A 24,399-nucleotide genomic window follows, 5' to 3' on the forward strand; every position below is an offset into this window, starting at 1 on the left:
TTTTCATCTCTTTTAGGGTCCCACTCATTGATCCTATTACATTGATCCTATTTATCTCTGCTGAGAGTGGAGGGAGCAACAATGAAGAAAAGATCCTATTACAGTTATGTACCCTTTTCTTTCCCCTGTAGACTGTAAACTAGTATATTATCCACTTTTATGTATTATCTTAGAAAGTTCATTCATTCATTCACTCACTCACAGATTTTATTTAAATTCCAGTTACTTAACATACAGTGTTGTTTTAGTTTCAGGTGTACAATATAGTGATTCAACATTTCCACAGAACACCTGGTGCTTGCTCATCGGGACAAGGGAACTGCTTCATCTCCTCAACTATTTTCCCAATCCCCAGCCTCTCCCTCTGGTAACCATCAGCTTGCCCTGTTTAATGATGAGTCTGTTTCTTGATTTATCTCTCTCTGTCTTTTTTTCCTTTTCCTTATTTGGCTTGTTTCTTAAATTCCACATGAGTGAAATCATATGGTATTTGTCTTTCTCTGACTGGCTTATTTCCCTTAATATTATGCTCTCCAGCTCCATCCATGTTGTTGCAGATGACAAGATTTCATTCTTTTAAACTGCTGAATAATATTTCATTTCTCTTTTATATATTCTTAGCTCTAATAAATTACCCCATTGAAACTAAAGGCTCAATAAGTATTGATGGATTTCTTTTGAACTAAGGTAATGAAATCAAATAAGTAGTACAAGATGAGACTTAACAAATTAATCTTTTATATCCATTTCCACAAAATTCCCTTTTAAAAGTAGGATTTGGTTCACTTTTAATCCTCACCAATCTAAGCAGTAATTTTATTTTCTGACCATGGGCATTTCCTTCATTAGGAACCTTGGAATGAATGGGGCTGAGGGTTGTGTCTGCAGAGTTGCTTCATCTGAGGTGTCTTTGCTGACAGCTCCATTACTCTAGGGGGCACTCTAGGCTTTACCAGAAATAAAGATTCTTCTGATGGTCCAAGGTTGAACAGTTAAAAGGGAGAACAGATATCATGTTAGCCAGTCCAATTATAGACAGCAAAGTTTTGGGAGAAGGGGGACTGGGTTTGTGTAAAGCTCATCTCAGGTTTTAGGTTCTGCCATTTCATATCAATTCAGACATCTGAGGCCATGTCTCTAGAAATCCACTATACAGATAATTCTTCAGAGGTACTAGGAAAGGAATATTTCTGGGCATTGTGAGCATGGAAACTCAACAGAGAACACCTCTTGTTAATTAATTTGAATAAAATACCCCAAACTTACTGGTCTTGAAATTATTTCAAACCCCAGATATCTTACCTTTTTATTTATCTCTGCTGAGAGTGGAGGGAGCAACAATGAAGAAAAGAAGAGAGGAAACAATGAGGAACACAAAGAGAAGGAAAGGAAGAGGACAACATTGACTTTGAACAGCAACGAGTGGCCCAGTCAGACTCAGCTGTGTGGATGAGCAGGGTCCATGAACTGCAACAGGAAAGATGGTATGTGAAAGTTAGGACATTGTGCAGACCTCTTATTTTTCATCATCCAAATTCTGATTGCAATTATAATCAATACAGATTGTGACTGTCTGTCTTGGTTTCTAGAACTGTCTTGATTTCAAGAAATTATGGTTACTTCAGCAATATATAACGCATGATATCAGATTGTTTTCCTTTACCAGTATTTTCATATAATTGAATTATCACATAGTCTCACAAACTATGCAAATTGGGGAATGGAGACACTTTTCGCTGTGATTCTTCAAGGTTTTGTGGAATCCCCATTAGGCCTTGAATCTTTTAGAAATATCATTCACCTTTCCTCACACACTAACTCACAAATCCATTACATGAAGTGTTTTAAGAAAAAAAAAACAAACAAACAAATTTATCCTCCTGTATTAGAAGTATTGCCCCTACCTCCCTGCACTGTCGGCAAGCACAGTTTTGGAGACATGACTGTGCACTGTCCTGGGCCACTGTGGGTGGAGTCTGGAGTTCTGTGAATGATAGGGCTGAGGTGTGATTGGTGCTCGGTGGTTCTGTTGAAAGGGATTGACTGTAAGACACAGTTTCTCTGAATCCAAGACTATACGCTCTGCACAGGAGGCAGAAGTACCTCATCACGTAGACAAGGAATCATGAGGAGACATTGGGGAGCTTTCCTGGGGCTCCTGTGCATCCAGGTTTGCTGTGAGTGGGGGCGTTCCTCATGGGTACTCGGGTGGCGCCCACAGCCCATAGTGGTGGGGGAACTCCGTCCAAGAGGGTCCTACAAAATCAGAGGTGTGTCTTGGGATATTTTGCAAGTTTTGGGAATTGCATCAGCGGCCCCCTAGACACCTCACTTGTGTTTGTTTTTCTCTTTCCACACAGGGGTGAGAGGGATGACAGTGCAGCAGAACCCTTCAGTCCTGAGCCTCCAGGAGGGAGCCAGCTCTACTCTCAAATGCAATTTTTCCGAAACTGCTCGTGGTGTGCAGTGGTTCCGACAGCACCCAGGGGGCGGCAGTCTCATGGCGCTGTTTTACATAGCTTCAGGGATGCAGCAGAGTGGGAGGTTAACCTGCACAGTGAATACTAAGGATCGGTCCAGCACCCTCCACCTCGGGGCCTCCCAACTCGAAGACTCAGCCACCTACCTGTGTGCGGTGGAGGCACAGTGCTCCGCGGTGATCTGCAGCCTGCACCCAAACTGCAGCTGCGCCTGCAGCCCCCGCCCTTCCCCGGGGCAGGTATTTGCTCCCACTGCAGCCTTTGCAGATTTCCAGACTTTCAGATTTATGTGACAGCATGTTTTTTCTTCTAAAATTAGACCCATCGGGGCTGTCATTTCACATTTCTTGCCCGTTTCTTCCCCCAGAAAACCCTTTGCAGGTTAAAAAGCTCATCATCACTAGCCATCAGGGAGATTCAAATTAAAACCACATTGATTTCTTTGTGTCTTCCTCAATTTCTTTCATGAGTACTTTATAATTTTCTGTGTATAGATTCTTAGTCTCTTTGGTTAGGTTTATTCCTAGGTATCTTATAGTTTTGGGTACAAAACCCACCGCAAATATCATTCTCAATGGAGAAAAACTGAAAGCTTTTCTGTTAAGGTCAGGAACATGGCAGGGATGTCCATTATCACCACTGCTATTCAACATAGTACTAGAAGTCCTAGCCTCAGCAATCAGACAACAAAAAGAAATTAAAGGCTTCCAAATTGGTAAAGAAGAAGTCAAACTATCACTCTTCGCAGATGATATGATACTATATGTGGAAAACCCAAAAGACTCCACTCCAAAACTGCTAGAACTTGTACAGGAATTCAGTAAAGTGTCAGGATATAAAATCAATGCACAGAAATCAGTTGCATTTCTGTACACCAACAACAAGACTGAAGAAAGAGAAATTAAGGAGTCAATCCCATTTAAGATGAATGGATAAAGAAGATGTGGTATATATACACAATGGAATACTATGCAGCCATCAAAAGAAATGAAATCATGCCATTTGCGACGACGTGGATGGAACTAGAGCGTATCATGCTTAGTGAAATAAGTCAATCGGAGAAAGACAACTATCATATGATCTCCCTGATATGAGGACATGGAGAAGCAACATGGGGGGGTAGGGGGATAGGAGAAGAATAAATGAAACAAGATGGGATTGGGAGGGAGACAAACCATAAATGACTCTTAATCTCACAAAACAAACTGGGGGTTGCTGGTGGGAGGTGGGATTGGGAGAGGGGGAGGGGGCTATGGACATTGGGGAGGGTAAGTGCTATCGTGAGTGCTGTGAAGTGTGTAAACCTGGCAATTCACAGACCTGTACCCCTGGGGATAAAAATACATTATATGTTTATTAAAAAAAAAATTTGGAAGGGGAGGCGAACCATAAGAGACTATGGACTCTGAAAAACAACCTGAGGGTTTTGAAGGGTCAGGGGTGGGAGGTTGGGGGAACAGGTGGTGGGTAATGGGGAGGGCACGTTTTGCATGGAGCACTGGGTGTTGTGCAAAAAGAATGAATACTGTTACGCTGAAAAAATAAATAAAATGGAAAAAAAAAACCACATTGAGATATCACCTTACACCAGTTAGAATGGCCAAAATTAGCAAGACAGGAAACAACGTGTGTTGGAGAGGATGTGGAGAAGGGGAACCCTCTTACACTGTTGGTGGGAATGCAAGTTGGTGCAGCCACTTTGGAAAGCAATGTGGAGATTCCTCAAGAAATTAAAAATGGAGCTTCCCTATGACCCTGCAATTGCACTGCTGGGTATTTACCCCAAAGATACAGATGTAGTGAAAAGAAGGGCCATCTGTACCCCAGTGTTTATAGCAGCAATGGCCATGGTCGCCAAACTGTGGAAAGAACCAAGATGCCCTTCAACAGACGAATGGATAAGGAAGATGTGCTCCATATACACGATGGAGTATTATGCCTCCATCAGAAAGGATGAACACCCAACTTTTGTAGCAACATGGACGGGACTGGAAGAGATTACGCTGAGCGAAATAAGTTAAGCAGAGAGAGTCAAGTATCATATGGTTTCACTTATTTGTGGAGCATAACAAAGAACACCATGGACATGGGGACATGGAGAGGAGAAGGGAGCTGAGGGAAATTGGAAGGGGAGATGAACCATGAGAGACTATGGACTCTGAAAAACAACCTGAGGGTTTTGAAGGGGCGGGGGGTGGGAGGTTGGGGAACCAGGTGGTGGGTAATAGGGAGGGCACATATTGCATGGAGCACTGGGTGTGGTGCAAAAACAATGAGTACTGTTACGCTGGGAAAAAAAAAAAAAAAAAAAAAGCTCTACCATGGGAGCATTGGATCAAGTGACAGAGATGCCCATATCCAGTACCCTGAGAAGGCAGATGTCCTTGCAGGTGGCATATAAATTATTTGTAAGTAGTCAAATGGAAATGTCTTGAACAATTAGAAGATCTTGAACAAAGAGAAGAATCTGACTGAATTTTTTAGTTACTGTAGATTTTTTTTTATTTTCAAAGAATACTAAGGATAATGTATATAACATTTTTAAAGTTTGTGTTTAGCTTTTTCACTATAGGAAATACAAATATAATAAAATAGTTTTATTGAGGGCCAGGCACTCTGCTTGTCTCCTTACATATATTTTCTATTTCAGTGAGGTAATACACTATAAATAGGTATGTTCATTTTACTCACAAATAAAGGGAGGATTTTAGAGCATTAGTGACTTGGTGGAATCGAATTAGTGAACCTGAGGTGACATGAGAGCTTATCCTGTGAGTACCTCATCTAGAAGACTGTAGAATCACAAAATCTGAATGATGTCTTTGATCAATTCATACGATGTGTTGACATCTATCACTGACAGAAGTAACCGTTTCAGTCGTTTCTAAACAGCACCTTGTGGAGAAGAGTTCATGGAAGTTTTCATTCTGTTCCATGAAAATCCATTGTTCTTCCTTCCATTTTGAATGAATCCTTTTTCATGATTATGTAAAATCATTCCCAATTTGGAAATGGGAGTTGAAAGCTTCCAGGACAATGCTAAATGATCCCCTTCTCTGTTGTAGCCAGAGACGGAGACTGTTGACCCCAAACCCGAAGTTGAAACTTGCATGTGGAAGATGCACATACTGAGTTCCAGCCTGCACTCAATTTTATGTTGAGAAAAGGTTATTGATAGGAAGGTCTGTGCCTCTGAAAATTCAGATCGAGATAGATGGGCAGACTCCCTGAAGCTGGGAGGAAAGGCAGCTTCCTAAGCATGGGACCTGTGCAATTACACAGCCCCCAACTCTCCCAAAGAGCCCTGCCCTTGGTTTGATGCTGTGCCCTCACTGTCTTGAAATTAATACTAGTTTTATCTTTGTACCTGTCTTTTATAAGTGAGTCCTATAAGTGGGGGAACAAGTGCCAGAGCAGAGAGATATGTGGGGCAGCAAGACTCAGGCAGGAACACATGCAGACTCAGTTTCTGGGTCACAGCAGGCTGTGTGTGAGCTGAGCACTGTGCTGTCTGTGGCTGCTTTCAACCAGCTGGGGCTTTGACATGCAACAATGGGTGTAGTAAATACTGTCAGGAAATTACTACAAATGCAAAGTGTTTACATGGACATTTCAATTAAGTGATTTGGTAGTTTCTTACACAACTAACATACTCTTATCCTATGATCTAGCAATGGCCTTCCTGAGTCCTTTTACCCAAAGGGTTGAAAACTTATGTCCACACACAAACCTGTACACAGGTGTTTTTTGGCAGTTTATTCAAATTTGCCAAAACTCTGAAGTAAACATCATGTCCTTTAATAAGCAAATGAATAAATAAATGGTGTTACATCCAAACAATGGAACATGATTTGCTGCTAAAAAGAAATAAGCCTTGAAGGAGTGAAGAGATAGGGGAAACTTAAAAGCATTTTATTAAGTGAATACAACCCAACTGAAAAGGCTATGCAGGGTATGATTCTGATCCTCTGACTTTCTGGAAAAGGCAATACTATGGAGGCAGTAAAAGATCGTGGTTGCCAAGGGTTGAGGAGAGCAGCAGGGATCAATAGAACACAGAGAATACTTGGTGTAGTGAGTCTTGTCTCTATGACACTATAATGGTGGATACATGCCTTATACACTTGTTCACACCCACAGAATGTCAAACAGCAGGAGTGAACCCTAGAAAAACTGTGGGCTTTGGGTGACATGATGTGGCAGTGTAGGCTCATCCGTTGTGAAAGAGTCATGGGGAAGGTGATAGTTGGAAGGTCATACCTGTGTGGGGGTATGAGGTGGACTGAAAGCCTCAGTACATTGGCTTCATATTTTTTAAAAAAGATTTTATTTCTTTATTTGACAGAGATCACAAGTAGGTAGAGAGGCAGGTGGAGAGAGAGAGGAGGGAGCAGGCTCCCTGCTGAGCAGAGAGCCTGACATGGGGCTCGATCCCAGGACCTTGGCATCATGACCTGAGCCGAAGCCAGAGGCTTTATCCCACTGAGCCACCAGGCATCCCGGTCTCATTTTTCTTTGAACCTGGTTGAGATAGTTGAAAAGAAAAAAGTCTTTAAAACATTAAATTCAGAGACATGAAACTAATATGTATAAAGAGTTAAAGCATTTTATTTTATTTTTTTAATTAATTTTTTTGAAGATTTTTTTCATTTTTTTATTTGACACAAAGAGAGAGAGAGCACACACAAATAGGTAGAGCTGTAGGTACAGGGAGATGAAGAAGCAGGCTCCCCACTGAGCAGGGAGCCTGATGTGGGGCTCAATCCCAGGATCTTAGATCATGACCTGAGCCAAAGGCAGAAGCTTAACCAACTGCGCTACCCAGGGGTCCCAAGTTAAAGAATTTTAGAAAAATGTCTCTCCTCGAAACATTACCTAATGATACCTTTTCCCTGGTTTTTGAATGAAGTTCCTAAATTTTCATTTTGAAATGATCTCAAAAATTGTATACCCATCCCTGGCTGGAAAGTTTGAAACTCCAAACCAAAGTTTTAAGGAAAAAGACAGAATGCAGAAAGCAATTAGGCTGTTTTAGAAAGTGCTTCTTGCTTTCCATATTAGTAAGCTCATCCGCCTCCTCTAGTTTGTCTCAATTCTGGAGATTCTTTCTTTTCTTCATACAATACATAATTTATATGTAATAGATATATATAAGAAATATGTCTCTGAAAGAATTGCCTGCTTACCCGTGGCTCAGCCATGGAGTCCTCTGGTCTCACTGCCTGTGAGGAGTTTTCCCTCAGTGAACAAAGTACTATTTTATTTAATGTTAATATTGATATAGTTTTCCTTGATACATTATTGATCTCATAGAAGAAATGAAAGCCCAGATAGGATCTCATTCTAAGGACCATGTCTCTGCTTCTGACGAGTCCTCGGTGAAGGCTAGGATCAACCTCAAACCCACTAGAGAATAGTTTTGGGGTTCCATGATGCAGGCAATTTCACCCACTCTGACACCAGTCCACAGTGGGTACAATCAGTCCTCAATACATATTTGCATTGTTATATATTATAAGAGAAATTTAGGGCTCGAAGGGCCCGTAGAAATCCTTTAGTTCAACTAAATTTTACATCAGAGACTGTATCCAAGATGACCGTATGGAACAATTAGGTAGTGAATAAGCTGGGCAAGAAAAGAAGTGGGTTTCCTCACTTCCAGTTTAGCATTCTTTCCCCTGACTCCTTGCTGTAGGGCCATTGTGCTGGGTAAAGAAAAAGTGTCTAATGCAAGCCCAGCCATATAACTGCAGCTTGACTCTGAGAAAATTGTGGTCCCTTTAGTTAGAATGCCTGAATGGAGAGTTCCAATTCGTGTAAATGCCTGAGACCTTGGGAAGGAAGGGAGACTCAGACTGAGCCACTGTGTTTCTACCAGCAAACTCATACATCACTCACTGTTTCTGTAGAAAGCCAGAGGTGACAGTGTCATGTGAACCCTGACATGTATTTCTAAGCACTTTCCCCAAAATAGCAAATACACTTATCATCCCAGGTGCACATCCCTTGAAGGCAGAATGAATATAATGAGCATAACTCACACACTGCAAAATATTCATTGGGTAGTTAGGGTTCCTGTAGCTGGCAGTCCGTGAAGATGGTAAATGAAGTTTTCCTAGGCCATAAGGAAAACAATATTCTATGAAATCATCATGGAGCTGGGGATTGTACACAAGGGATGGCCTTATCTGTGCAACAGTTAATCCATGGAAGAGAGTCATTCTTATGGTCACAAAAGTTCTGAAGGTCACACCTAAAAATTGCAAAAATTGACCTTCCCACCAGTAGAGGGAATTTTGCCCAGAGAAGAATTTGAGAATTCTTACTTTATGGGGAGTGGAGGATGGAATGGAAGATTCTCAGAATCTAGAAGTTTTCCACAAATAAAAACACATTATATATATACGCATATATTTATATTTTGAGTAGATATTCTTCACGATAGCTGTCTTTAAATCTTTCATGGTGGGAGAGGAGGACGCACATGAGTTTTATTCTTTGTCCTTTTGTGGATGTAAGAGTAGGCTTCCCAGAAATTAGGAAAGTCTTGGTCTTGGAAATGAGGTAGTCTTGTTTTCCCAGGGACCATTTCTCTAGATCAGTTCTTTAGGACAATTTCTTTTTGGTACCATTCCCTGAGCACACACAATATTTGTGCTTCTCTGGATTTTTTCTCACAGAGGTCATCAGAAGATTCCAAGAAATTCATGTGAATGAGAAAGAGGTTTTGGAAGAGAGAGATAATTCTGGAAATTCACAGGATTAGAGAACTTTATCAGCGAGTCTTGGGGAAAGAACACTGTTGTGGCATTTAGGAGAAATATGGAAGGTGAAGCAGAGTTGACCAGGAAGTGGGAAGCATGACAGGATGGATTGTGGATTCTTTAGAGGAATTTCTTCTGAGGCTATGAGGCAGCATTGCATTGGGAGACATGCCATCTATTTTGACTTGGGAAAATGAAAGCACTTTAAGAATAAACTCATATAATTATATTTTCTGAGTTTGCAGCTTGATGATTTCTCAGAATTTCTACTCTGTCTTTCAATACTTTGCATTATATAAGACACATAACATTCAAATAGATTTCTTAAAGCATTTTTCATTTCTCTATGCAAAGTTGTCCCTCAGAGGCACCGGCTAAGAAAAGAGCATTTCCCCAGCGATTTCCCTAGAGATGTGCCCACAAGACGGCAGTGCACCTGTGCTGATGCAGAACACGTGGAGGGTTCATTTTAGTGCATCTGATGGACTAGACTATGGCAACAACAGAATCTTTTTCTTATTGGCTGGTAGACAATCTAGGAAAGTACTCTGTTGGAGGAAAGAAGGGATGGCCTGATAAGAGAGGGATCTGAGCTGGCTGGAGGCTGCAATTCTGAACCTGACCTGAACTGAGAGGAACCATGAAGACATCCATGGGAACTTTAACCATGTTCTCGTGACTGCAGCTGAACTGTGAGTTCAGAGTAAATTAGTGGATATTCTTCAGAAGTCAAGACTGCCTTTACTCAGGTTTCCTCCACTTAGTGTAGAAAAAGAGAATTCTGAAGCACAATAACCTGGAATCTCCTTCCTTTCTCTGACCTTTTCTTTCTGCACTGGGTTCAGCCAAGGATAGAATGTGGAGCAGCATCCTTCTACCCTGAGTGTCCAGGAGGGAGGCAGCTCTGTTATCAACTGCAGTTATTCAGACAGTGCCTCAGACTGCTTCCCCTGGTATAAGCAAGAACTTGGAAAAGGTCCCCAGCTCCTTATAGGCATTCGTTCAACCGTCACCACAAAAGAAGACCAAAGACTAACTGTTTCATTGAATGAGACGGCCAAACATCTCTCCCTGCACATCAGAGACACACAGCCTGAAGACTCAGCTGTGTACTTCTGCGCAGCAAGCACACATTGCTTCCCAGGCACCTGCTGCCTCCACTCAAACCTGGGACCTGGGCAGCTCCTGTCCTCTGACACAGACTTACGAGGATAGCTTTTGTCCTGTTATTTATCTACAAGTGGAAGCTAACATATAGACATTAAAAACATATGAGAGGAAGAGTAAGCTCATGATGACCTGGACAGAGTTAGAACATTTTGTTAGATGACTGTTGCTTAATGGATTCTTGAAGACAATAATGTTTTATTTTGAAATCTGGGTTTTAAAGATGACTTTACATTTGCTATTCAGACTCCTTTCCCATAAATAACTCCTTAGTACCAGTATAACAGTCCTTATTATGGATGGACTCAAACACTGAGTTTCAAAAGTTGCATTTATGATATTTCTGATTCTGAAACATAATTGGACATTTAGAATTATGGAAAGTACAAATATGAAAATGAAAATTCTGTGATCACATGATATTGTTATTATTGCTTTTAGTCTCTAAAAATCCTTATTATAATCATGATCGGGATTTTTTCACTTATATAAAGTGATTTGATTTGAGCATGCCCCTTTCATCAATTCTTTTCTTCAAAGATCTGCTTTGTTTTATTTCATTTTTTAAGTTAGTCATTTAACATGTGTTTTAAAATAGCTCTGTGAGATATTTTACTTAATTACATTTTCATATTAATTTTGTCCCTCTGTATTTCGGGCAAAATCTGAGAGCCATTTCTATGTGCTTTGATTATGTTCTTATTCAGAAATTTTGTCACAGGTTTTCCTTTAGAGCCCAGGGATGGTAAGTAATATTTGTGTGTTTGAGGGAAATTAAGCAGGGAATGGTTTGACAAGGTGAGCGTCAGATAAAACTCAGAACTCTATTCTCATCTACAAAATTCTGTATCTGTTCACAAAAACACTTTCATAGAATTTTGGAGACAGAATTTTGTATTTCATTCACTGCTATATTTTCAGTAGGTAGAACAAACTTTTTCACATAATTCATTATCAGTAGATGTTAATGAAAGAAGGAAAGAATTCTGCTACCCATAATTTAAGCTTTATGATTGGATTGAATTTGTAAATTTATTTGTGACAAATAAAAGTCCTTGACGTATATGTCTAATTATTTGATTGTTTTACGACATACTGTTTCTTCCCATTTATATATGTCTCTTCCTTAATAGTGCTCAGTGGTTTGAAGATAATTCAATTTTTCCTGGATTTTAATTTTTTGTTATCATTATAATGAAAACTTTTCTTTCTGAGATATATAGGAAAAAATTTTTATGTATGTATCAGCCACCTTACCATTTTTTTAAAAGATTTTATTTCTTTATTCAACAGAGAAAGAGAGATCACAAGTAGGCAGAGAGGCAGGCAGAGAGAGAGAGAGAGAGGGCGAAGCAGGCTCCCTGCTGAGCAGAGAGTCTGATGGGGGGCTCAATCTCAGGACCCTGGGATCATGACCTGAGCTGAAGAGAGAGGCTTTAACCCACTGATCCACCCAGGCTCCCCTAAAGATTTTATTTATTTTTTTGTCAGAGAGAGAGCGAGAGCCCAAGCAGGGGGAGGAGCGGGCAATGGAGAAGCAGGTTCCCTGCAAAGCAAGGAGCCTCATGTGGGACTCAGTCCCAGCACCCTGGGATCATGACCTGAGCAGAAGGCAGAGGCTTAACCAATTGAGCCACCCAGGCGAGGCTCAGCCCCCTTACATTATTAGTAGATTGCACAAAGGCATTTGGAGTAATGGCTAATGTAGAGGTTATCTGTTACCAACCTCCCTGCTGCATATTCACAGTTCATGGAATTAAATATTAGGTTAATATTATATTTAATATTATATTATAAATAAATTAATATTAATATTATAAATTATTATTTATTGTTATAAATATATAAATATATAAATAATATATGTAAATAATATTGTTAATATTATATTATAAATAAAGGTTAATTTTTAACAAATTTTTTAACAAAGTTATTTCTCCAGTGTTGTAGAGACATCAGTGGAGCTAATGAAGGTTTGTAAATATTTGATTCTCTCATTCTCCCACCTCTGCTCAAGGGTAGGCTCCTTACAAGGTTCCTGCAGGTCTTCCTCACTAAGGATGGATATAATTGGCAATTGTGGTGAGAAGGGTTTCTCTTTGCGGGGTTACAGTTGTGAGTTATTTGCTCACTGGCCTTTTCTTATTGGGAAACGCATCAAATTAAATTCAGCTTATCACTTCTGACCAAAAGAGGTTAAAACTGTAGCCCAACACGTCAATGGGCTTCATTCTTTCCCTCCTTATATCACCAAGTCCTGTGCAGTAGAAGGAAGACGACTCCTGACTGGTGCCTTTCCTCCAAGTCTGATAATGGAGTCAGAAGGAAGCATGCTTTTGTATTATTTGTTTGTTTCCTCTTAAATCAATTAGAAGCAAGAGAGAGGGTGTAGTTTCTATAGGTTTGAATGGTTGATCAGACTGAGGTGAGAACTGATGCAGTGGAAGAAAACAAGTGTTTTAGCCTGAGTGTGCACTGAGTCTCAGATTCAGAAACATTCAGGTTTAAACCTTCATCATGTTTGGTGTATTTGTTTCTTACATCCTGGGACAAGGTAGTACAAACTTTTAGGCCTTCTCTGGATCCTGCGAAGACAGGCTGGGTGCTGAGAGTCTCCCTTTTGTTTCCTTTCTCTAGAACGGTGCTGACTGATCTTGTGTGATTTCTCCCAATCCAGGAGAGCTGGCTGCTCACTGTACATGCTCACTAAACACTTACAACAGCTCACTGCTGTTGCCCCCCTGTGTGCACTTGTGGGAGGCCACAGGGTGGGATGATGTATGGGTGTGGGGGTGAGTGTTGTGTGTAGTGTTCAGTGTAATTAATTAGGTTTCTTTGTTGTGGGTCATCTGTACTCCCATTTACTTCTGAGTGTTCTGCTCTGTGATGTAGTTTTTACTAGTATCCGTTCCTTCTTATTAACACCTCTAGCATAGGTGTGCTCAGTTTCCACACTGGAGGTTTACTTGCTTCCCACCAGTCTTACCCACAAATGCTCATAATTAGGAGCTCTTAGGGGAACACTGTGAAGGAGCAGCCTGTGAATTTTCCACTTCCTTCCTGTCCTTGACTTCAACATTCCTTCAAAATCACTTTTGCCAACACCTGGCTCAGTCTGCACACTTCCCAGAACTCTGTTTGTTTATTGTGCACACTCTAAAATCCTCATTCTCTCTGTTTCCCTCCTTCCACTTCTAACCCCATTCCTGCAGTGCCTTAAAATTTGGATGGTAATGGATGGTTGATTACAGGTCTTGCATTCTAACACTCTCATATTTGATTTGAAGGCAAGTGTGTAGAGTAGAAATCTTAAAAAGAATTTCTTAAAATGTTTTTAATTATAAAATTTTACCATTTTAGGGGCACCTGGGTGGCTCAGTGGGTGAAAGCCTCTGCCTTAGGCTTGGGTCGTGATCTCAAGGTCCTGGGATCGAGCCCCCCATCGGGTTCTCTGCTAGACAGGGAGCCTGCTTCCTCCTCTCTCTCTCTGCCTGCCTCTCTGCCTACTTGTGATCTCTCTGTCAAATAAATAAATAAAATCTTTTAAAAAATTTTACCATTTTAACATACAATTTACCATTTTAACAGTTTTTAAGTGTACAATTTACTGGTATGAAATATATTTACATTGCTGTTCAACAAGTAACACCATTGATTTCTAGAACTCTTTTCATCTTGAAAAACAAAATATTTGTAGTCATGAAACAATAAACTCTCCAATACTCCATCCCTCCAGTCCTTGGGAACTATGAGTTTGACTAGTTTAGATATCTCATAGAAGTTGATTCTGCAGTATGGGTCATTTTGTGACATTTCATTTAACATAATCTCCTCAGGATTATCTATGTTGCAGAATTGTGACAGAATTTCTTTCCTTTTCAAGATTGAATAATCTTCCAGTGTATGTCATATCCCATTTTGTTTATCCATTTCCTATCTGTTGATGGACTTTGGGGTTGCTTCCACTTTTTGGTAGAAATAGGAATTCAGAAACATCTCAATATTTTTGGTATACAGACAAATTCTTCCCATTTTTGAGTATATACCAGAAGTGGATTGCTGAATCATAAGGCAATTCTGTTTCTAAGTTTTGAGAAACATTTATACTTGTTAACTGGAAAAACTATGCTCTAGACTGGCTTACCACAAGCAATAATCAAGGAACAGAGTGATCACAAGTCATGAATGGAGCTCCAATATCACTGAATCACAAAATCCTAGAATGGTTTGTCCCTTTTGTTATAGTCCATTGCATAGATCAGGTGTCAATAATCGGTCTGAATGGAATGGTGAAGCCTCTACTCAGGAGTCAGTTCCTGAATAGCAGTTTGGGCATCCATTATAATGGATTTCCTTTCCAGTTTTGGTAAAGGGGCCAAACCTGCACGTATTTGAATCTCTTTCTTAGTTCCAGTTATATAATAAAGAGCCTCTTAAAGAGTGTCTTAAAATATTTCAAAGGCTTTGGAAGAAGTCATCTTGCCACCTTCCAGTCTATCTTCCAATTTTTCTCTGTGAATAATCTTTAGTGGCAAATACAGGAAATGGGTTTTTTTTTTGGTTTGTTTGTCTGTTTTGTTTTGTTTTTCATTTTAAGGAACAGTACTTTATTGTATACATTTTATTCACAGAAAAATAAGCTTCAATGTGTGGGGAATCGCCTCCAGGAAACAGCTGAGCTAAGCTTCCTAATGTGTCTAGAGTATATGTTTACAGGGGTTTATAGAAGATGTGGCCCTTTATAGAACTTTTCTCTCATAATCCTGATTTCTTACTTTTTGAGAAAAATTATATGATTAATGCTTGGCAACAAAATGTGTCAGATGGATGACAATAGATTGCATCCTTGAAGTTAAACCTGTTAAAAAGATAGGATTGGTATTTGTTCCTGAATTCACATACAGTAGTCACCTTATGTTGGAGTCAATAAAACTGTGAGAACATAAGATTCTCAAATCATTCCATAGGGATTTGGTGATTTCATGTATGAGTTTATTCTGTCTAAAATTCCTATTTTTCACTCTTTAATTATTCTAAAAATCAGGAACATTTGACTATTAGATAGTGTGGCTTCTGAAACTTTTTATCAAAAATAGAATTTATTGCAATTGCTAATAGTTTAGGAATAAGTAAATACGGCATTTCAAATAAATATTATTTGTTCATTATTTTTGTTTAATTTAAAAATATTTAGTGAGTACCTAAAAAATGAGTCACAGTTCTAAATATTGCATAAAGTGCCCAAAACACAGAATCAGTCACCAGTGACTTGACTTCCTATTACTTTTTCTGTATTCAACTCCAGCTCCTTTTCTGGCAGTCAGTAGGTTATAGGCCAACCCACATGAACACATGAGAATATGAAGTACTATAGTAAAATGCTTCTGAAGATTGTTACCCTCCTAGCTACAGAAATGCCCAGGGATGCTGTGTTAAAGAACTTCCTTATCAGGTAGTGTCTTAAGAACAAAGCAGACCTGAGAAGTCAGGATTGCTGTTGTTCACACTTCCAAGGGCCACCTGAAGCCTGACATGTGCCTCATGAGGGCAGGGATGAAACAGATGGCTGCCTTGGGGAGGATTCTGGCCAACATGCACGCATTTTAGTCCCTGTCCACCAGGGGGTGCAGCTTCCTACCACAGTCACATTTCCTGTATGAAATGTGGGTTTCTACTGATCATTTCTGTCACTCCAACCTTCTCCATAGTAAGAATTAAGAGCACTGATTAGGTGGTGCTCCAGAGATGAAGTGTTCTCCAGGCTTCGTGACTCTGGTACTTTTAATGCTTGGTAAGTACCATTCCTCTTAAAATTTGGATTCTTTCTTCCATGGTGTCAGTTAAACTTTTACCTATTATTTGTCCAAGAGTTTTATGCCCAAGGTGATACAGATCTCCTTTCTCTTTCCTCAGGACAAACCCGTGGAGACTCAGTGACTCAGACGGAAGGCCAAGTGACTCTCTTAGAAGAGGCTTCCCTGACTGTGAACTGCACTTATTCAGCATCAGGGTCCCTTACTCTTTTCTGGTATGTCCAGTATCCTGGTGAAGGTCTACAGCTCCTCCTGAAAGCCTTGAGGGACAAGGAGAAGAAAAACAACAAAGGATTTGAAGCCACCTTTGATGGCAAATCAAAATCCTTCCACTTGGAGAAACACTCAGTGCAAGTATCAGATTCAGCTATGTACTACTGTGCCCTGAGTGACACAGTGAAGGGGACTGCAGGGGGAGCTGAACAGAAACTCTGAGCAGAACAGGGACCTGGAAGCTGTGTGTCTTTTCCTGATGCACTGGTTCCAGCACAATCTGTTGTTTGTCAGTCAGTGTCTGGTTGATACAAAATCATACAAAGGACTAGAGCATAGGAACCAGCAGTAACATTCCCCAACCCCAGGTGTTCCTTAGTGACATTGAAAACAGTTCAATGCCAAGAGTTCCTCAGCCAGGGTGCACCTAATTTCAAGGAAGAATTACATAACAATGAAGTGGTGGAGTGCCCACTAGGTTAAGTGTCTGACTCTTGATCTGCTCAGGTTATGATCTCAGGATTGTGTGATCGAGCCGCAACCTCAGGCTTCCTGCATGCTGGGTTGGAATTCTGCTTCTCTCTCTTTCTCCCTGTCCTTCTCCCCTCCCCCATTGACTCTGTCTTTCTCTCTCTCCAAAATAAATAAATCTTTAAAATAAACAAACAGTTATGGATGAATTGCTCTCTCATTTATATTTGCAGTGACATTTCTGGCTGAGAAGTTGTTCAGGCCACCTTGGTGGGTGTTGCTGTGTCTATGACACTTCTAGATACACACAGTGTGCCTGAGAAGGTGGCCTCAGCCAACTATCTTCCTGACAGAGTACAAGCAGGAGAGGTGATGGGAGAGCTTCAGTGCAGAGCCAATTTTATTAGATAAAGAATGGAACAGAAGAAAAGAGGAGGAACACATGTACCTGAGCAAGGAAAAGAGAGGCCAGCCATCTCTGCCATGGTTTCATTTCTAGTAAATCAGGTGATAGACACAGACTGATATTCAACATGAAGGGCTGGGGACAGAAACAGAATGAAGGAAGAGGTTCATGTTCTAGCCAGATAAATAGCTCATTTGGCTCTCTGCTGGTAAGAACTCAAGTGAGATCATTCTCAGTGCCCAGGACATATGGTGAGAAAAAATGCTCTTGCACTGAGGTTTCCTAACAATACAGATTGACAGGTGATACTGGGAGGAAAATCCTGTAGATTTCTCTAACTCCTGTTTTGCAATGTCTCACAGAGAGTCACAAATCAGGGAATGGGAGAGTGCAAAGGAGTCAGGAATGTTTTGCAAAAAGTAATAGAGACCCCAGTATGGACCCTCAACTCTATGGTCAACTAATCTTTGACAAAGCAGGGAAGAATGTCCAGTGGAAGAAGGACAGTCTCTTCAATCAATGGTGCTGGGAAAATGGGACAGTCACATGCAGAAGAATGAACCTGGACCACTCTCTTACACCATACACAAAAATAAACTCAAAATGGATGAGAGACCTCCATGTGAGGCAGGAATCCATCAAAATCCTAGAGGAGAACATAGGCAGAGTAACTTCTTCAACATCGGTCACAGCAACTTCTTTCAAGATAAGTCTCTAAAGGTAAGGGAAACAAAACCAAAATTGAACTTCTGGGACTTCATCAAGATAAAAAGCTTCTGCACAGCAAGGGAAACAGTCAACAAAAGTAAGAGGCAACCCACGGAATGGGAGAAGATATTTGCAAATGAGATTTCAGAGAAAGGGCTGGTATTCAAGATCTCTAAAGCACTTTTCAAACTCAACCTCCAAAAATTAATAATCAAGTCAAAAAATGAGTGGAAGACATGAACAGACATTTCTTCAAAGAAGACATACGAATGGCTAACAGAAACTTGAAAAAATGTTCAATATCACTAGCCATCATTGAAATACCAATCAAAACCACAGCGAGATACCACCTTACACCAGTCAGAATGGCAAAAATTAACAAGACAGGAAAGAACAAGTGTTGGTGATGATGTGGAGAAAGGGGAACCCTCTTACACTGTTGGGAATGCAAGCTGGTAAAGCCACTCTGGAAAATAGTATAGAGGTTCCTCAAGACATTAAAAATAGAGCTAACCTACAACCCAGCAATTGCACTATGAGGTATTTATCCTAAAGATACAGATGTAGTGAAATAAGGGGCACAGACACCCCAATGTTCATAGCATTAATGTCTACAATAGCCAAACTGTGGAAGGAGCTTAGATGTCCTTCAACAGATGAATGGATAAAGAAGATATGGTTCATATATATAATGGAATATTACTCAGCCATCAGAAAAGATGAATACCTACCATTTGCACCGACATGGATGGAACTGGAAGGGATTACGTTAAGTGAAATAAGTCAAGCTGAAAAAGACAATTATCATACGGTTTCACTCATATGTGGAACCTAAGGAATAGCCTGGAGGACCACAGGGGAAAGGAGGGAAAATTGGATGGGAAGAAATCTGAGAGGCAGACAAACCGTGAGAGACTCTGGACTCAGGGAAACAAACCAAGGGTTACAGAATGGAGGGGTGGGGTAACTAGGTGATGGGTATTAAGGAGGGCATGTGTTGTGAAGAGCACTGGGTGTTATATGCAACTAATGAATCCTTGAACACCACATCAAAAACTAATGATGTATATATGTTGGCTAACTGAACATAAGAAAAAACATAATAGAAAAAAGCAATGTCTGTATTGTACTGCATCACTTTGCCAATATGGTTGCAATCTTCTTTGTTTTTTAACTATTTTTTAATGACTTCCTTATTTTAGGAGGACTTACATAAAGGTATACCCAAAATGTTTATTTGTGTTGTAACAATGTTTAAATAAAATATGGTCCATTTCTTAGTGATCAAAATCTAATAAAACACCTTGAAACATCAGCTCCAAATTATCAAGAAGAGGAAAGACTTAGGGAGTGGCAAAGGGTCAGACCTGAGGTTGTTAATCAAAAAAGGTATTTTAGTCTATAGGTAATAATGACTTTAATAATTCATATATTCACAAATTCCTGCTTTTGTTAAAAATAATAAAAAGTCGGGGCGCCTTAACCCCCTCAGTGGGTTAAGCCGCTGCCTTCGGCTCAGGTCATGATCTCAGCGTCCTGGGATTGAGTCCCACATCTCTGCTGAGCAGAGAGCCTGCTTCACTTCCTCTCTCTCTGCCTGCCTCTCTTGTGACTTCTCTCTGTCAAATAAGTAAATAAAATCTTAAAAAAATATAATAAAAAGTCATGAAACCCTTCATAAGGTTTATGCATATTCCCTTCTATTCTTGTCACCAAAAAGGGGAAAGGAGAGAATGGTCAACTTCTATATAACATTTTTTCCAGGCACCTGAAGTACAATAATTTCTCCCTCCTCTGGGATCAGATAGTTTTTAGTTTTCACTCCTCTGAGTCCTGGTCCTTGACCCTATTAGAGTTATGTATAGTTTTGTTTTTACGCATAGATTGTAAACTAGTTTGTTATCCCCTTTCATATATTCTTTTAAAAATTCATTCATTCATTCATTGACTCACAGGTTTTTTTTTCACTTTCAGAAAAGATTCATTTTAATTGGTTTCAGACTCATTTACCGTTATGTTCTGAATCAGCTCTTAATGTAATAGTCAAGAGTGCCTTCTTTTGCTTGTGATCTGTCTGTTCTAGAAAATAGTCCTTTGTCCTTTGTGAAAATCTCACCACTAACTCTTATTACATTCTTTCCATCTAAGTTTGGGTAATTAAATGCACTTATTGTTATTTCTTGGTCTAATCTTACTGCTTCTCCAGACTTTTTTTTTTAAATTAACATATAATGTATTATTTGTGTCAGGGGTACAGTTCTGTGATTCATCAGTCTTACACAATTCTCAGCACTCACCATAGCACATACCCTCCCCAATGTCCACTCCTCATCATCCCATCCCTCCCACCCCCTTCCTCTCCAGCAACCTTCAGTTTGTTTCCTGAGATGAAGAGTCTCTTATGATTTGTCTCCCTCTCTGGTTTCGTCTTGTTTTATTTTTTCCCTCCCTTTCCCTATGATCCTGTCTTGTTTCTCAAATTCCTCACATCAGTGTGATCATATGATATTTGCCTTTCTCTGATTGACCTGCTTTGCTCAGCATGATACCCTCTAGTTCCATCCACGTTGTCACAAATGGCAAGATTTCATTTCTTTTGATGGCTGCATAGTATTCCATTGTGTATATATCACATCTTCTTTACCCATTCATCTGTTGATAGACGTCTAGTCTCTTTCCACAGTTTGGCTATTGTGGACATTGCTCCTGTAAACATTGGGGTGCACATGCCCCTTTGAATCCCTACATTTGTACCTTTAGGGTAAATACACAGTAGTACAGTTGCTGGGTTGTAGGGTAGCTCTATTTTCAACTTTTTGAGGAACCTCCTTACTGTTTTCCAGAGTGGCTGCACCAGCTTGCATTCCCACTGGCAAGGTAGGAGGCTTTCCCTTTCTTTGCATCCTCACCAACATCTGTCATTTCCTGACTGGTTAATTTTAGCCATTCTGACTGGTGTGAGGTGATATCTCACTTCACTCACAGTTTTTATTTGAATTCCAGTTAGTTAATATATGGTGTTATATTAGTGTCAGGTGTACATTATAGTGATTCAATACTTCCACAGAACACCCAGTGCTCATCAGGACAAGAGCATTTCTTCATCCCCTCAGCTATTGAACCCATACCCCAACCCTCTCCCTTTTGGTGACCATCACTTTGATCTCTCTAATTAAGAGTCTGTTTCTTGATTTATCTCTCTCTGTCTTATATTTTCCCCTTTGCTTGTTTGCTTTGTTTCTTAAATTCTGTATGACTTACTTCCCTCAGAATTATACTCTCTAGCTCCATCCATGTCATTGCATGTCATTGCAAATGGCAAGATTTCACTCTTTTTATGGGCTGAATAATATTCCATTACACTTTTATATATTCTAAACATCTAGTAAATTATCCCATTGAAACTAAAAGCTCAAGAAATATTATATTTTTTGACTAAGGTCAAGAAATTAAATAAGTAGCACAAGATGAGACTTACAAAATTATTTTATTAATTTCCATGCAATTCCATTTTAAAAGTAGGATTTGGTTCACTTGTAATCCCCATTCAGTCTAAGCATTTATCTTCTTTTCTGACCATCTGCTTTTCCTTCATCAGGAAGCCTGGAATGAATGGGGCTGGGAGTTGTTTCTCCTGAATGGCTTGATCTGAAGTGTTTTTGCTAACCTCGTCAGTACTCTAGGGGGCACTCTAGATCTTAAGAGAAACAAAGATTTTCTGATGGTCTAACCTTGAACAGTTAAAGAGAGAACAGAAATCATGTGAGCAGTCCAATTATAGATAGCAAAGGTAGGGAAGATAGGGGACAGAGTTTGTGTAAAGTTCACCTCAGGTTTTCAGTGCTGCCATTTCATGTCAACTTCAGACATCTGGAGGACATGTCTCTAGAAATCCATCATACAGATAATTCCTCACAGGTACCAGGATAGGATTATTTCTGGGTATTGTGTGCCTGGAAACTCAACAGAAAAATACCTGTTGTCAATTGTTATGAATAAAATCTCCCAACTTACTGGCCTTGGAACTATCTCAATATCCCAGATATACTACCTTTTCATATATCTCTGCTGAAAGTGGAGAGAACAAGAATGAAGAGAAGAAGAGGAGAGGAAACAATAAGGAATACAAAGAGAAGGAAAGGGAGAGAACAACATTGACTTTGAACAGCAACAAGTGGCCCAATCAGACTCAGCTGTGTGGATGAGAAAGGTCCATGAATTGCACAGGAGAGGTGAAGATGTGAAAGTTATCTCAGAGAGAATAGTATCCTACATCCTATTTTTCACCAAGAAATTATGGTTGGAATAATGTTCTATGCAGATGGTGACTGTCTGTTTCATTTCTGGAGCTCTCTTAATTTCAAGAAGGTGTATTTACTTCTGCAATACACAATGCATGCTCTCAGATACTTTTCCCTTAGCCATATTTTTATATAATTGAATTATCACATTGTTTGTCAGGCTGTGTGATTAGGGGAATGGTGTCACTCCTTCTTATGATTCTTTGAAGTTCTAGGTAACCCCCTTTAGGCACTGACTCTTCTAGAAATATCATTCACCTTTCCTCACACACTAACTCACAAATCACTTACATAAAGTGTTCTAAGAAAAAAAAAACATTTATCCTCCTATATTAGAAGTATTGCTCCTACCTCCCTGCACTGTTGGCCAGCACAGTTTTGGAGATATGACTGTGCCCTGTCCTGGGTCACTGTGGGTGGAGCCTGGAGTTCTGTGAATGACAGGGCTGAGGTGTGATTGGTGCTCAGTGGTTCTGTTGAAAGGGAGTGACTGTAAGACACAGTTTCACTGAATCCAAGACTCCATGCTCTGTGCAGTAGGCCGAAGTACCTCATCAAGTAGACAAGGAATCATGAGGAGACATTGGGGAGCTCTCCTGGGGCTACTGTGCATCCAGGTTTGCTGTGAGTAGGGGCGTTCCTCATGGGTACTCAGGTGGAGTATACAGCCTGCAGTGGTGTGGGGAGCTCGAAGAGGGTCCTACAACCTCAGCGGTGTGTCTTAGGATATTCTGCAAGTTTGGAAGCTGCATCAGTGACCTCCTGGTTACAGCACTTGTGTTTGTCTTTCTCTTTCCACACAGGGGTGAGAGGGATGACAGTGCAGCAGAGCCCTTCAACCCTGATCCTCCAGGAGGGAGCCAGCTCTACTCTCAAGTGCAATTTTTCTAGCACTCCAGACAGTGTGCAGTGGTTCCGACAGCACCCTGGGGGTGGCGGTCTCACGCGGCTGTTCTTCATAGCTTCAGGGATGAAGCAGAGTGGGAGGTTAACCTGCACAGTGAATACCAAGGACCGGACCAGCACCCTCCACCTCGGGACCTCCCAACTAGAAGACTCAGTCACCTATCTGTGTGCGGTGGAGGCACAGTGCTCCGTGGCGATCTGCAGCCTGCACCCAAACTGCAGCTGCGCCTGCAGCCCCGCCCTTCCCTGGGGTGGGCATTTGCCCCACAGCAAGCTTTGCACATGTCCAGACTTTCAGATTTACCTTAGGGCATGTTTTTCCTCCTAAAATTAGATCCATCAGGGATGTCCTTTCACTTTCTTTTCTTGCCCTTCTTCTTCCTACAAAGGCCTTTGCTGGTAAAAAAAGCTCTTCGAAGGAGCTTTTGGATCAAGTGACAGAGATGCTCCCATCTAGTGCCCTGGAAAAACAAATCTGCTGGCAGATAGCATAAAATGTGTATGAAAATGTAAAAGGTTTGAAAATAATCCTTTAATTAAGCTTCAATTTATAATTATTTATTAATGCTTTAGCATTTATCACTGTGCTTTCTCTAGGACAGTGTTGACTGCATTTATGTGATTTCTCCCAGTCTGGCAGAGTGGGGCAGCTTTCTGCACAAGCTCACTAGCCCCCTCACTAGCTCCAAAAGCTTGCTGTTGTTGCCCCTCTGTGTGCACTGGTGGGAGGTCACTGGGTAGGATGATGTATGGATAAGAGACTGAGTGTTGTGTGTGCTCATGGACCATTTGTGGGGGTCTGCAGACAAGCCATCTCCAGTTGCTCAGGGACAGATTCCATTTTATTTTATTTTATTGTTATATTAGTCACCATATAGTACATCATTAGTTTTTGATATAGCGTTCCATGAGTCATTGTTTGCATATAACATCCAGTGTTCCATGCTGTACTTGTCCTCCTTAATGCCCATCACTGGGCTAACCCATTTCCCCACCCCCTCCCATCTGAAACCCTCTGTTTGTTTCCAAGAGTCCATAGTCTCTCATGGTTCATCTCCCTCTCTGATTCCCCCCTTTCATTTTTCCCTTCCTTCTCCTAATGTCCTGCATGCTATTCCTCATGTTCCACACATGAGTTAAACCATATGATAATTGTATTCTCTGCTTGAC

The 24,399-nt window shown here is 40.5% G+C and overlaps 1 pseudogene and 2 gene segments (V, D, J or C); all 3 read left to right on the forward strand.

The window, feature by feature from the left end:
* The first annotated feature begins 2,072 nt into the window (after positions 1-2,072).
* LOC123943600 lies at positions 2,073-2,773 on the forward strand. The segment is given in 2 exon segments: positions 2,073-2,177; positions 2,361-2,773. Coding segments are annotated over 2 exon segments (465 nt in total).
* A 13,375-nt stretch (positions 2,774-16,148) lies between these two features.
* LOC123943601 lies at positions 16,149-16,659 on the forward strand. The segment is given in 2 exon segments: positions 16,149-16,202; positions 16,325-16,659. Coding segments are annotated over 2 exon segments (381 nt in total).
* A 6,178-nt stretch (positions 16,660-22,837) lies between these two features.
* Positions 22,838-23,723, forward strand: LOC123943602 (annotated as a pseudogene).
* Positions 23,724-24,399: the final 676 nt, after the last annotated feature.

The sequence above is a fragment of the Meles meles genome, chromosome 6 (genome assembly GCF_922984935.1).
Source record: "Meles meles chromosome 6, mMelMel3.1 paternal haplotype, whole genome shotgun sequence".
NCBI classification, from domain to species: domain Eukaryota; kingdom Metazoa; phylum Chordata; class Mammalia; order Carnivora; family Mustelidae; genus Meles; species Meles meles.